This window comes from Populus alba, chromosome 19 (assembly GCF_005239225.2).
Source record: "Populus alba chromosome 19, ASM523922v2, whole genome shotgun sequence".
Classification (NCBI taxonomy): Eukaryota; Viridiplantae; Streptophyta; class Magnoliopsida; order Malpighiales; family Salicaceae; genus Populus; species Populus alba.
The window spans coordinates 14074204-14086979 of NC_133302.1; the positions used below are offsets into that span (position 1 = coordinate 14074204).

The 12776-nt window shown below is 33.6% G+C and overlaps 1 protein-coding gene across 7 annotated transcripts; it reads right to left on the minus strand.

Annotated features, from left to right (window-relative positions):
- Positions 1–4887: 4887 nt before the first annotated feature.
- On the minus strand, positions 4888–11341 carry LOC118028903 (uncharacterized). Of its 7 annotated transcripts, XM_035032657.2 has the most exons (14): positions 11014–11341; positions 10853–10905; positions 10579–10747; positions 10438–10501; positions 9834–9913; positions 9543–9696; positions 8866–8927; positions 8651–8713; positions 8004–8062; positions 7613–7694; positions 6265–6305; positions 5923–6168; positions 5047–5114; positions 4888–4973 (listed from the first exon to the last, which is right to left on the minus strand). In XM_035032657.2, the coding sequence occupies exons 1-13, from the start codon at positions 11158–11160 to the stop codon at positions 5096–5098; spliced, it is 1239 nt and encodes a 412-aa protein (XP_034888548.1). In that variant the 5' UTR covers positions 11161–11341; the 3' UTR covers positions 4888–4973; positions 5047–5095. The 7 variants fall into 7 exon arrangements, 5 of the variants coding, with proteins under 5 accessions (XP_034888548.1, XP_034888547.1, XP_073262626.1 ...); XM_035032656.2 differs by having other exon boundaries at positions 4888–5114; positions 11014–11340; XR_012168748.1 differs by lacking the exons at positions 4888–4973; positions 5047–5114 and adding an exon at positions 7262–7317 and having other exon boundaries at positions 6022–6168.
- Positions 11342–12776: the final 1435 nt, after the last annotated feature.

Below are 12776 nucleotides of genomic sequence, written 5' to 3' on the forward strand. Positions count from 1 at the left end.
AAGTGAATTAAATTTATTTGCACTGTTCACTATTCAAACAATAATTTTTTTTATATGAATTAAAAAGAAAAAACATGATGACATACATTTGCAGAATTTGATCATAATCTTCAATTTTATTCTTGATGATATTTAACCGATTTTGTTGCACACACTCAAAAAACCATGGAAACTGTAGTTCTTGTCAGATAAATTTTGTACGTAAAGGAATTATAGATAGTTTAATTGGAAAAAATAAAAAATATTTTATATAAAGTATTATTTATTTCATGATATAATAAAAATGGTTAAATCTACAATATTTAAATTTAAAACTATCAATATTAATATATATATATATATATATATTAGTTATTTTATAACCTCAATTTAAAAGGCATTCTTAACCAAACATATTAAACTATATTTTATTCAACCTCAATTTTAATCACAGTTTTAATTAAACATATATAAATATCAAACCAACCTCAACTAAAAGTGTTTTTTATAAAATATTTTTTTTCAAATCAAAATCACAAAAACTACCGCAATACCAAAAATATCGACAATGAATCACACATCAATTTTGCAAAATAAAACTTTAATTATAGTTAAAAATAAAAATTAAATTAACAATGACCAACTTAACAAAAAATAAACCATGCCCCCGTTAAGATTTGGGCACAAAAAACTTCAATTTGATCCATAAAGTTTTAGCTTATCTATTATTTGGTTTCTATGTTTTAGCAATTTACTTTTCAATCTCAAATTTATTTTGATCTATGAAGTTTTATTTTATCTATTATTTGATACCTGTAGTTTTATATATTAAGCTCGTTGAATTACTTGTTACGATCAATTTTAGATAAGACATCTTAAAGGATGCCGCGGCAACTCATGAAAAGAAAGAGGGGAGAGCATGAAAAAATTCAAAACAATTCTTGTGGAAATGCTCAGGGAAAGAGGGATTGAGGGTTAAGGTGGGTTCACAGAAGAATTAAACACAAGATTAAGATTAGGGAGGATTTGTAGAGAAAAAGAAACTGTTTAGAGGAGAAAGTGAAGAGAGAAGAGAAAGAAAGAGACTTGGAGAAAACCTAAACTGGTTAGTGTTTGAAACTCAAATTACAACTCGGTGGGATGTTTAGAATATGTTTATGTCAATTTGAATAAAATTTATTGATTTTCATTATAATTCTTGCAAAATTGAGTAGGGTTCTAGATGGAAATTTGGAGGAAATATAAATTATCTTGAAATTGAATTTCTAGGATCATTACAGGATGTAGAATGAATAAATTTATGATGAATTGATGAAGAAATTGAGGGATTAATGAGACCCCATGTGGTTGGCTATGTGTAGAGGAATGAATAGTAATTTTTCTTAATAGCTTTTACAAATTGTGTTATAATTGTGTTATGAATGATGATTTTTGAGTATTTGATGTTATTATAATGATGATGAGTTCAATGAATCGAGAATTTAGTTTAATTAAAAAAATTGTTAGACAAAAAAAAACAAAAAAAAAATGTTACTAAAGTAAAAAAATTATAGAAATCAGCAAGTTAAAGGTCAACCAACAATGATGAAGGGAGAGTCAAATTAGTCACTTTTTTAAGTTAGTATAGGAATTTTACCAAAATATGATATATGACGTAATTAGAATATAAATGAACAAGGATAGAAAGAGATAAAAGTATAATGAAATAGTTATGCATAGTTAATCATTTAAATAATTAATAATAAATTTTTATGCAATAGATAACTATTTATGTTAGAAATCGAAATAAAATATTGAGAATGAAAAGTTAAATATAATAGTAATTTTTTTTATTATTATTAAGTAGTATTGATTAATGAGAGAATTGTTTCGTAGGGGATATCTTAGCAACTATGTCATTAACCCGAGTTGGAGAAGAAGCTTCTAATAGAGCAGGTAGCCTATCACATCGATGCATCATGTTAATGTTGTTGTCTTGAAATTTATTCATTTGTTCTGGTGCCTTTGTCATGAAATTTATTCATTTGGGCTTTTGTCATGAAATTTATGCATTATGCATCTCAAAACATTACGTTTTAATTTGCAGACAATTCCCAGATGACAGAACAAGAAAAAACATCAATGGCTAAAAAGGTGCCAGAATAAAGAACAAAGCTTGCATTGCACAGAAAAGAAACTACTAGTAGACTACCCTTACATGCTGCTTCAACCACTTATACCTTTTCACTTTCCAAGAAATCACTCGGAAAGGAAGCACATTGTCCGTCACAAAACATTACGTTTTAATTTGTTGACAATTCCCAGATGACATGACGAGAAAAAAAAAACGTCATCTTCGGCAAAAAGGTGCCGGAATAAAGACAGCTTGCAATGCACAGAAAAGAAACTACTAGTGTAGTTATTTTGGAATTTGACCGGGTTATTAAGTTTTTACCGAGTCATCAAATTATCCAGGTCAATTTTTATTTTTTAAAAAATCAAAATGATATCGTTTAGTAAAAACAAAAGTCAACAAATTGTGATCGGATTTTTGATCGGGTTTTGACGGGACAATTGGGTTACTGAGTCATACCAGGTTATGATTTTTTTTATTTTTTTTTCAACCTGGTCCAGTTCTAGGTTCGGACCGGACTGAGTTTGAAAACTATGACTAAGTAGACTACCTAGATACTGCTTCAACCACTTGTACGTTTTCACTTTCTAATATATATATATATATATATGTCACTCAGAGTTGTTTACCAGCATGAAGGGCAAATAAGGAGTCATAACCAAAACCGAACTCACCTACCGATGAACAAAAGAAAAACGAAGGCACCACCAATAGGACATATAAAGTCACGACTTGCATAGCAAAGAACCTCACGTACTGGCTAAATCTTGGTTTTCTCACCACACCGAAGAAGAGAGCAAAATCTTTGCTTCTTGGGAGAAGTTGTTTCTTGGTAGAATCTTTGATTTCTTCATTTTGGCATTATTTGCTAGCTCTTACCATATTGTCTGATTGAAAGCTTGCATTACCTTTGCTGGGTTGAGTATTTTGAGCATAGGTCTATTATCCTCTTTTAATCCACTCAATAAACTCGAAGCCTCTGGTAATGATGGATTAAGCAGACCCATTAATGAGTTAAGGGAAGGTTGAAGGAAGAAAAGGGGAGGGTTTTCATATGGTTTTTGGTGTGGGAAATGCAGATAGGCACAGTAGAGAAATGGGATTTGTTTATTATACACACTTCATCTCCACGATCAGCGGTCAAGAACTTGGCTAGGCATCCACACGTATTGCTTCCTTCCTTTTTTCTGTCGTGTAGGATTTAATTGCTCAAGAATTCATAGCTAAACCCACGATAAGACTTTTGGATGCTCTCAATTTGGAGAGGGAAGGAATCATTTCGTATCTTAAATAGTTTCTCTTTATCACTCGTCCCTTCCCTTCATTTAGGATTTCGCATTAAACATTTTGCATATTTGTTTTCTGAAAAAATCACTACACGTCAATTGGCAAGTCCTCGGCAAAAGACCACCCAACCCATTCAATGCGTCTTGTTGCTAGCCCTGACTCGTATGCTTTACACATGCAAAATCCAAGCGAGTTGGTATTCTCTCCAAGTGACGAGACAGGAGCTCGGTCACAAGTTTGCTCCTGTCGAATTCTTAATTGCAGAAATCCATTCTAAAGCACAGTTATTTCCACCATGTCAACGAGGAAAATAGGCTCGTTGACCCCTACAGATGGACATGCGTTAGACAGGACCACTGGAAGAAAAATCCATGAGCAGATTTAAGTCTTGTGATTCGTCTAAACCTGCAGCACCGTCAACCCGTTGGCACCTCAAGTTACTATCACTGGTTATTACTCTTCTTCAGCTGGTAACAATTTGACAGCAAAATATAACAGCTGGCAAGTAGCTGAATTTTTAACTGCTTTTTTTGACGTTATAATGTACAGGAGGAGAATCAATGGGCACCTCACCCACTTGAATGTCATGGTGGATTTCTATAAGCTTAACCTTGTGTTCACCAAGCACTAACACAATCTACCAGAAACTACATTTCTTGCTTCAACATCTCAGGAAGCAATGACGCCATCTTTAACTTGTACAGAAAGGAGGAAAATGTGATGAACGCAAAAGCACCTACATTTCTTTCAGTCTTGGGATTTTTTAAGGCAGTTCAAAAGGCACATGCTCAGGAAGCCCCAAAATATCAGTCAAATTGGACAGACAATATCGAATGCAGCTGCATCTCACAGCCACTGGATTCCTCTTTACGGACGTTTATCTAGAATTTACATGTCTTGACTTTCACTTCAGTTAAGGAAACTACATTACTGAGCAAATATAAAACAAAAAAACACGTACCAGCTCCATGCTGTGCATCCCAATTCAACTTTCCCGGACCCAAAAATAAAGATTTTGTGAGTTTGTTTTTCATGGGAAAAGAATTAGTCAAAGCAGCATGCTCTACACCACCAGTGGCGTATAGCCATTCAAGCCAACTTGTAAACTAAATAAAAGGTCAGCACCTTTCTGTAGATAAGCTCCTAGCTTTGGAATGGAGCAAGGGAAGTTATATCTCATGGGCTGCGTGCGCACATGCTTGTGTGCACGTGTGAGGTGGAGGGAGATAGAAAAATGCATCACCCCCAAGGACAGTTATACATTCACTGTTGAATGAAATGGAGGGATTATATATTCACACAACAATGATGTACTTTTGAGATTGCACACAACGCACATTCATACTGGACCTTCTCTCCAAGTAATAATCCATACGTGAACAAATATAAAGCTAAAATGGTGAGCCATTTGATGTAGATGACCAATTTGATTATGGATCAATGACAATAATGAAGAGGGAGCAGCTTTGAAATTCATGTAGCATATGCATAACTAGAAACATAAAAACTTGAAAAACAGTTCAACCCATACCTCTTAAACATAGAAGTCAAGAAAATCTACGAAGTAGTTGGTATCCACGATATTAGCAGATAACTGTCAAACTCCACTAAAAGTATCAGAAAGACAGAAAATCATACATAAGCTTCAAAACCACAAGTTTACTGACCTAGGCACCAAACACAAGTTTCCATACCCAACTGATCAACAACACAATCTTAGTACCGATCATAGCGCCTGCCAAAGTGAGTAAAGGGAGCCATCAGTAACATGCTAGAAGGATAAACAGTTAGCATTAAAGCAACAAAGACAATCAAATAGTCCACATTTCGACCAAATATGCTAACATTTTAACCGAATAGTTTCAGGTAAGTATAAGATCTGGGGTGCTACAGCAATTGACCACAATCAAATTCTGAACAGTTGATACTACAATAAACACAGGACTGTCAGAGTGGATTAAGTGCATGACAAGGAAACAACTTCAGTGACCATAGATCTAAGCACTCAAGCAAAGTAATTTGAATCAATAACAGTTGAGAAATCATTTTTTTAGCAAAACAAAACTTTTGCAACAGGAAGTCCAGAGCTTTGACATTTCTCAATGCTCCTCCCATAAAATTTCTTTGTTTAATGGAGAGGTGAAGGGAAAAAAAATAATAAGGAAAGGTAAGAGGCTCAGGGAGAAAAGGAAATGAGGAATTAATTTGGATCTCACTTACAAAATAGGTTTTCAAATGATAACAAGAATTTATTCCCCCGTCAAGCATCATGGGAGATACCGAGATACCATCCTATGAGTTGTTCCCTTACAAGCACAGCAAGGAATCATTTCATTCTATTCTCAATTTCAAAGTGGAGCGTGCACCTCTCACGCACATAATAATTGCTTGAGCTCTAGTGTTATTTTTATTATATTTAAAAGCTTAAACACATTTATCCAACTATAACAAATAGTGGAATCAATTTAAAAAGATGAATAGTCACTGATTAAAAAGAAAAGGTAAAACAACAAACAACCAGCCAGACACAGGTAAATAACAACCTGTGGTGATCATAATCCCTAGAATGTTCCCTGGACCGAGAGCGTGATCTGCGACGGCTTCTTGGATCATAATTGCGGGAGCGCTCTGAACCTCTGTCACGTTCGCGATCATATCCACGATCCCGGTCATTATACCTGTCACGATCTCTGCTTTTTCGATCATACTCTCTCCCCCGGTCACGGCTATCTCCCCGATCTCGATCCCTGCTTGGTTCTCTATCACGATCTCTACTTCGTTCTCTCGATCTACATCATGATAATATCAGCAATTCAATGGTCAAGGAAAGAAGAAAATTGCAGTAAGAAACTGGATCCATCAGATAGTAACTCAAATAAGAATACCTCTGATCATCATGCCGGTCACCCTTGCGGTGCTTGTTTTCCTGGAAAATTAATTATGAAGAATGAACTGAAAACCATTCTTTAATAACATGAAATATCATTTCATTTGATATAAAGACAAACCCAAATGGGAAATGCCACCAGTTTAAGGAGAGGAACAGCTATTCCCAATTGCGAATGTCTCTACTTGAACAGTTAAACATTGTTTCACAATAAATTTAGCACCCCCAACAAGCAGTCACAACACCACCCAAAGGCCCAAACAAGAAAGCTCCTTAATGATAAGGAACATGTACCGACTCAAATGCAAGCACACATGCACCAAGTAGAAGGGACACACATCATCGAAACAAGACCAATGTGCTTTCAAAGGAAATTTAACGTAAAATAAATGGCACAAGTTAAAGAAGTTACCTTTGCTTTTTTTCCCTACCCCCCAACCCTTTTTTTCAATTCTTTCAGTAAATTGCAACTATAACAGCCAGACCACATCAATAGTTCATACCACCACAATTAACCCCAGTTTTTGGATACATCTTGACAAGATAGACACACTCAAGTGATACTTCTCCAACTAAGCCGCATAAATAAAAAGAGGCTCAGCTTATTAAGACAACCTTTTATTCTGCTTTCTTTAACTCACCAAATTGAAATTTCCTGTAACACTTTGAACAAGATCCACACATTCCTTCACAAAAAGGGTCAGCAAAAAGCAGATGATTTGTTATCATAAAACCAATTCCTTTATCTTTTGACAAGATAAATACTAGGATGCATCCAACATCTTTGATTGTCCAAAAATGACCATTTAGCATGCATCACGTCCCTCCACATTACAGATTAGACAGTGTTTTTGCATTTTTGACACCAATACACCAAATGTCTTTTTCAAAGAGTTACATCCCTATCAAAGTTCAGCAGCTATACCAGATTATAATAAGGAAAAAGGGGGAAAAACTGAAAACAGATTATTCTTCTTCAAGGTCAGAAAACTCACAGATCAAATACTAACTGGGAATCTCTATAGTAGAATGTGAAACATTATACCAGCACCTGAGCCAACATATTCACAATACCAACTTAAATACATCCCAAAGAGGTAAAACAACTATATTTATCCCACATAGCACAGCATGCCAATTCTAGTTATTGTTTTCAATTTAATGCCTAAACTACAGCGAAACTTTGAGCATATGATTTTCGTCAATAGAAAATTGGAGACCATAAGCAATTAAGATGGTTTTGATATGTTCAACATTTTGCACAATTAATCTGAAAAATGAAACCATCAAAGACAATGGATCTATTGGTAAATAGTACAAGCAAGCAATTTTTTCATTTTGCACACCTGAAGCTCAGTGAGTTTCTCACGAATTTGCATATAGCCTAAATGAAGCTTCCCTCCAAAATGATCTGCAAGACGTCGGTCACTGAAAAGAGCAGAAAGGCATTTCATGAAGATGTCAAAAATGACAGGAAAGCGCATGCATAATATGTTGCCACATAATATTCTAACTACATCATGGTCTACAAACATACAGAACAAAAAAAAGACGCACATTCTTTAGCTGCAAAAGTTATCCTCGTAAAACTGGGCCCAAAAGCCTGCTGGTAACAAGGACGTATATAGTCGGGTCAAAAGATGAACCACTTGAAACCCCAAATACTATTTGTTTCCCTCAGAAAGAAAGAAGAGAAAAGGACTGCACTTGTTTGGAGAGATAAGATCAAAATTATACCTGTCATATACGCTTAGAAAAGCTCCACAAATGTCACAAACACGTAGCTTCTGATCGGTCTGAAATTAAAAAAAAAATAGGAGATAGATATGGTGAATTAGAGGACCCAAATTACTGAGCATGGATGGAGCTAAATACCTAAATTCTCCCAGACTGCCACTATAAAATGGGGAAAGGATAAGCTCTATGCTTAAGAAAGCACATTCTGAAAAATTGCACCTCAATGATTCTTAAATTTCCATTAAGGCAAGAAACACAGTGGAAAGTTCCCATTGTGCTCAAATTTCAAAAAATTTCATGCTGATGACAATGCATAAATGAACAGATTATGAACTTTAAATATGCATATTTCAGACTGGATTTGATGGATATTTTAGTTTCACATTGCACGAAAAATTTTGAGAGAGGTACACAAGCCTAAGCAGCCAAATTGCCTTTGAAGTGTCAAGTAACTCAAGATCTATTTTCCTAGCAACATGTCAGGTATCAAATTGCACAGCTCTAACTTTCCTTTTGATGTTTGTAAGAGATTCAATGATTCTTGGTAGACCAGTGTCCTTTGTCATTTTCAGTTTGTTTCTTTGGCTTTGGAAAATAACAAAATAAGGTAGAAATCAGATGATTAAAACTATGGTAAGAATACTCACAATGCGCACATCAGCAGCAGTATACTTGGTGGAATCTGCAGTAGGTTCCTGCCTGGCAGGAAGCTGAGGAGAAAGGAAGTATAAGCAGTCAAAATACACCAAACTAAAATAGACCAAGATGGATTGAATGGAGCAGAATGAGAGAGACAATAAAACAGAGGGACAAAAACACCATGGTCAAAAGTAATGCAAGCCAAAATCTAAAAATTAAAAACCTTCTTAAGTGCTTCAGCCTCTTCCAATGCTTTTTGAGCTTCATCTACCATTCCTTGCTCACCTGAGAGAATGTGTAAGAGGTTGAGAACTATATAAGATAACCTGGAAATAAAAGGGTAATACATACAACATTGTTTACCCAGATCTCTAAAATGCACACAGGACACTGCGCACGTGCACAAAAACATAAATCATATAGCCTACTAGATTTTCATGGTTTAATAAACTATAAACAAAAAAATAAAAAAGGACCTCCAAACAGACATCTATATCTGAAAGATAACAGCATAGTAGGCCAAAGAAAGAGGAAACCGGGTGCATATTGACATCATATTGACAATGGGTGTCAGGTAACCTAATAATACCATATTTTCCAACTGGTTATAAAATGCCTGAGGATGTTAAGAAATATAATGAGCAAAGCTAATTACTGGATCCTATTTCTTCTCAATCTTTCTATATTTTTTGAACTTTTTTTTTCTATTTTGGAAAGAAAGAGAATAGGAGAAAAGGGAAACAATAAAAGAATGGGGGGGTAATATGGAGAAATGACTACTATTGCTTTGAAACTCACAAACACAATGGGAAACATGCATAGAACATAATATGTTGTGTTAACTTGAAGCATTTAATGAAACCTAAAAGACAAACAAGTATGAATGTTAAGAGTCTTTACCAAGATCCTCAGCTTTCTTCAGCTTCTCATTTATCATCTCTTGGGTGCGAGGATCAGGAGTAGGTAATGGCATGGGTGGTGGTGGTGGGGGGGCCAGCATGGGTGCTGGTAAAGAAGCCCTGTCTTTATTGAAGGCCTCCAAAAGCAGTGCAGACTGCCACAAGATTGCCACATGCATAGAAGCCAAAATGAGATTCAAGTTTGCGGAATTGTTTTTCTTATGGAAAAAATTCATATAAGACTATGCAAAAGATAATGGTGGGCCCAACAAACAAAATAGATGCTCTATACCTGCTTCTCGGCTCTTTCAGTTCTGAATTTTTCCACTTCTTCCAAAACTTGAATTTTAAAATCTGTTTTGCCTTCGAGATCTGCAGATTTATAGCAATATGTATGTCAGTACAAAACCAATACAAGCAGATTAAAACCCAACTACACTAAAATTTTCATGTAACAATGGAAAAATCCATGCACACTATCCACATCAGTTTGTAATATGTGCTAAAAAGATAGCCAGTATCCCAAATAAAACAAAAAGGTTACAATTATACAACAATTATCAACCACTAAACAAGCTATTTCAATAAGCTGCACAACCTTACATAATTATTTCATACTTCTTCAATGTGTACATCAACAATGTTCTAGATAATTGCTAATTGGTAAAATTAATGAACGTCAACAAATGACTAAACTTTATTCTAGCTGGTTAATTCACTCCATAAACTTGCTCAAGACAGGAAACTTCAAAATAATTATCATTCTGGCTGCATGGAAATTGTTACTGGATTCTAACATTAACAAAAAGATAACAATCAAACATATTTTGTAGCATCATCAGCAAAGAAGTCCTAAAATAAAAGATCTCAAACTAGTTCTATTAAATAAATCTCACCATATTTGTCAACTTCTTTCAGCTTCTCTTTAATCAGCTTCGACAACTCACTTACCTCAGCATTCTGTAATTTAGAAAATTCAAATTATTTAACATGAAACATGGGGAATCAAATAAAAAGAGTGATAATGCTGCCATCACCTGTGTAACCTCAGTGACTGAAATCGCAATAGCAGCCTTGGCGTCTTCATCTTCAAGACGCTTAAGTGCTCTACCGATTTTCTTATCACATTCGACAATGAGCTTATCGATAACATTCTCTAACTCTAACTCATAGTTATCAACACCTTTTGCCCTCGATTCTTCATATCTAGGGATAAATCTTACACTTTTATTATACATACATACATACATATATTCAACATCGGTAAATGAAAATTTAAAAAAATATATATGAAATGAAAGTGAGGCGTACTCTTTCCTCAGCTGCAATGAATGGACTTTCGGGCATGGTCCCATATCCATTTTCTAAAAAAGAAAAAGAAAAAAAGGAGAGATGTTATGTTAGGGTTTTAGAAATCTAAGAGAAGGAAAATAGGAAAGATTAAATAGAAGTGAAAAACAAAAATATAATACCGTTAGTTGGAAAAGCTCGTGAGGGCAAAGGCCAACCAAGTACAAGCGACAAACATCACGATCGTAGTACTTGCGATTGACCTCTCTTACGTCGCCGTTTCGATTTGCTCCCATGAGCACATCCAGCTGTTTCCTCATCGCATCCATCTTTGGTTTCTCCAATCTCCACTGAGACAGACAGACAAACAAAGCAGCAAGCACTGCTTCTTCCCTCCCTGTTTGTTGAGATCGAGGGAGAGACTCGGGACCTCTAGGGCTTGGGTTTGATTTCTTACTTATCTATCTTTGGTTAAATTACTGCTGCTGCTTTTTGGTAGATTATACCCTCGTCGTCTGAGGTATTTATTTACTTGACCGGCCTCATATGTGACTTGTTGGTTGGTGATGGGCAGCGTTTGAACCCAGCCAAATTATGAACCGGTAGAGATCTAGGTCATTGGACCAACCAGCCAAGGTTCATCCTGCCTTGTACTTTAAGACCGTTTATTTTTTTATTTTAAAATATTTTAAAAATAATTATTTTTTTTATTTCAAATTAATTTATTTTTTTCATGTTTATATATCATTTTGATATAGTTATATCAAAAATAATTTTAAAAAAATATTATTTAAATATATTTCTAAGAAAAAAACTTTGAAAAGCAACTGCTATTACGCTCTTAAATAAGTATTTTATTTTTAGTTCAAAATGTGCTTTTAAGAATTTTTTAAATTATTTTTAGATTATTTTGATATATTTCTAAATAAAAACATTTTGAAAAATAATTGATGTCGCATCTCAAACATTACTTATATGTTAATATTATAACAAATGTGTTTTATTATATCATAAATTTTTAAAACAAAAAATACAAAGATGCTAGTTACATTTGATGAAATAAATTAAAAATATATATGTATTGATAAATTGTAAAAGACTTGTTAATATTAACTAAAAATACAAGAGTGATTTGCTTGTGATATACTACGGGTAAGATTTTAAGTTTAATTTCAACATAAAAATATAATTACATTATGAATATGTTTTCATGTATCATAATCTTTTTGTCTAATTTTTTTTATGTGGACCTCGGTTGACTTTTATGGTGGGCTTGATTCTCTTAGTCCTTCACTTTTTTTAATATTTTTTTTTATTTTTTATTTTTTAAAATAAAAGACTTTTTATATAAAATAATTAACGATTATTTCATGGATAAATAAATACAAACCAAATATGTAATGTCTTTTTAAAATAAATTACTCAATAATATTCAATGGGAATAAATTTTTTTTTATTTTTTATTATAAATTTTTATATAATCTTTTCAAATTAGTTATTCTTTGATTTTTTTTGTATAGTTGCATAAAAATTATCAAGATATTATTTTTTATTAAAACTAACTTTTAAAATTATGATAAATTTCTATTTAAGAGACCAAATTGTTAATAAAAAAAAAAAAAGACATGTTTGTTTAAAAAATAAAAAAGAGATACATAAATAAGAAAAGAGAGTTTTGGCCAAAAAAATCTTTTTCTCTTGAATTAAAACTAGTTACATGACCCGCGCGATTCTACGGGTTATTTTTTTTGCATAAAAAATATATATAAAAAAAAACTAAGATTTAAAAGTGTTAGGTTTTTCTGCAAAGTTATACCCAAGAATCTTGGGTTTCACTGCAACACCTAACCTAAGAGTAGTATTTATAATATTAATAATAACATTAAACTTGCATGACCCAAGTTTAAGTGAGCCTGACTGCAACACTGGACCCAAGAGCATTGGA

What these genes read in the sequence shown, in the direction of transcription:
- LOC118028903 (XM_035032657.2), bottom strand. Translation starts at nt 11,160, where the DNA reads ATGGATGCGATGAGGAAACAGCTGGATGTGCTCATGGGAGCAAATCGA. An exon ending in TCATTGCAGCTGAGGAAAGA is followed by an intron (nt 10,748 to 10,852) that starts GTACGCCTCACT and finishes ATTTATCCCTAG; the next exon opens with ATATGAAGAATCGAGGGCAA. An exon ending in CAGTCACTGAGGTTACACAG is followed by an intron (nt 10,502 to 10,578) that starts GTGATGGCAGCA and finishes TCTAAATTACAG; the next exon opens with AATGCTGAGGTAAGTGAGTT.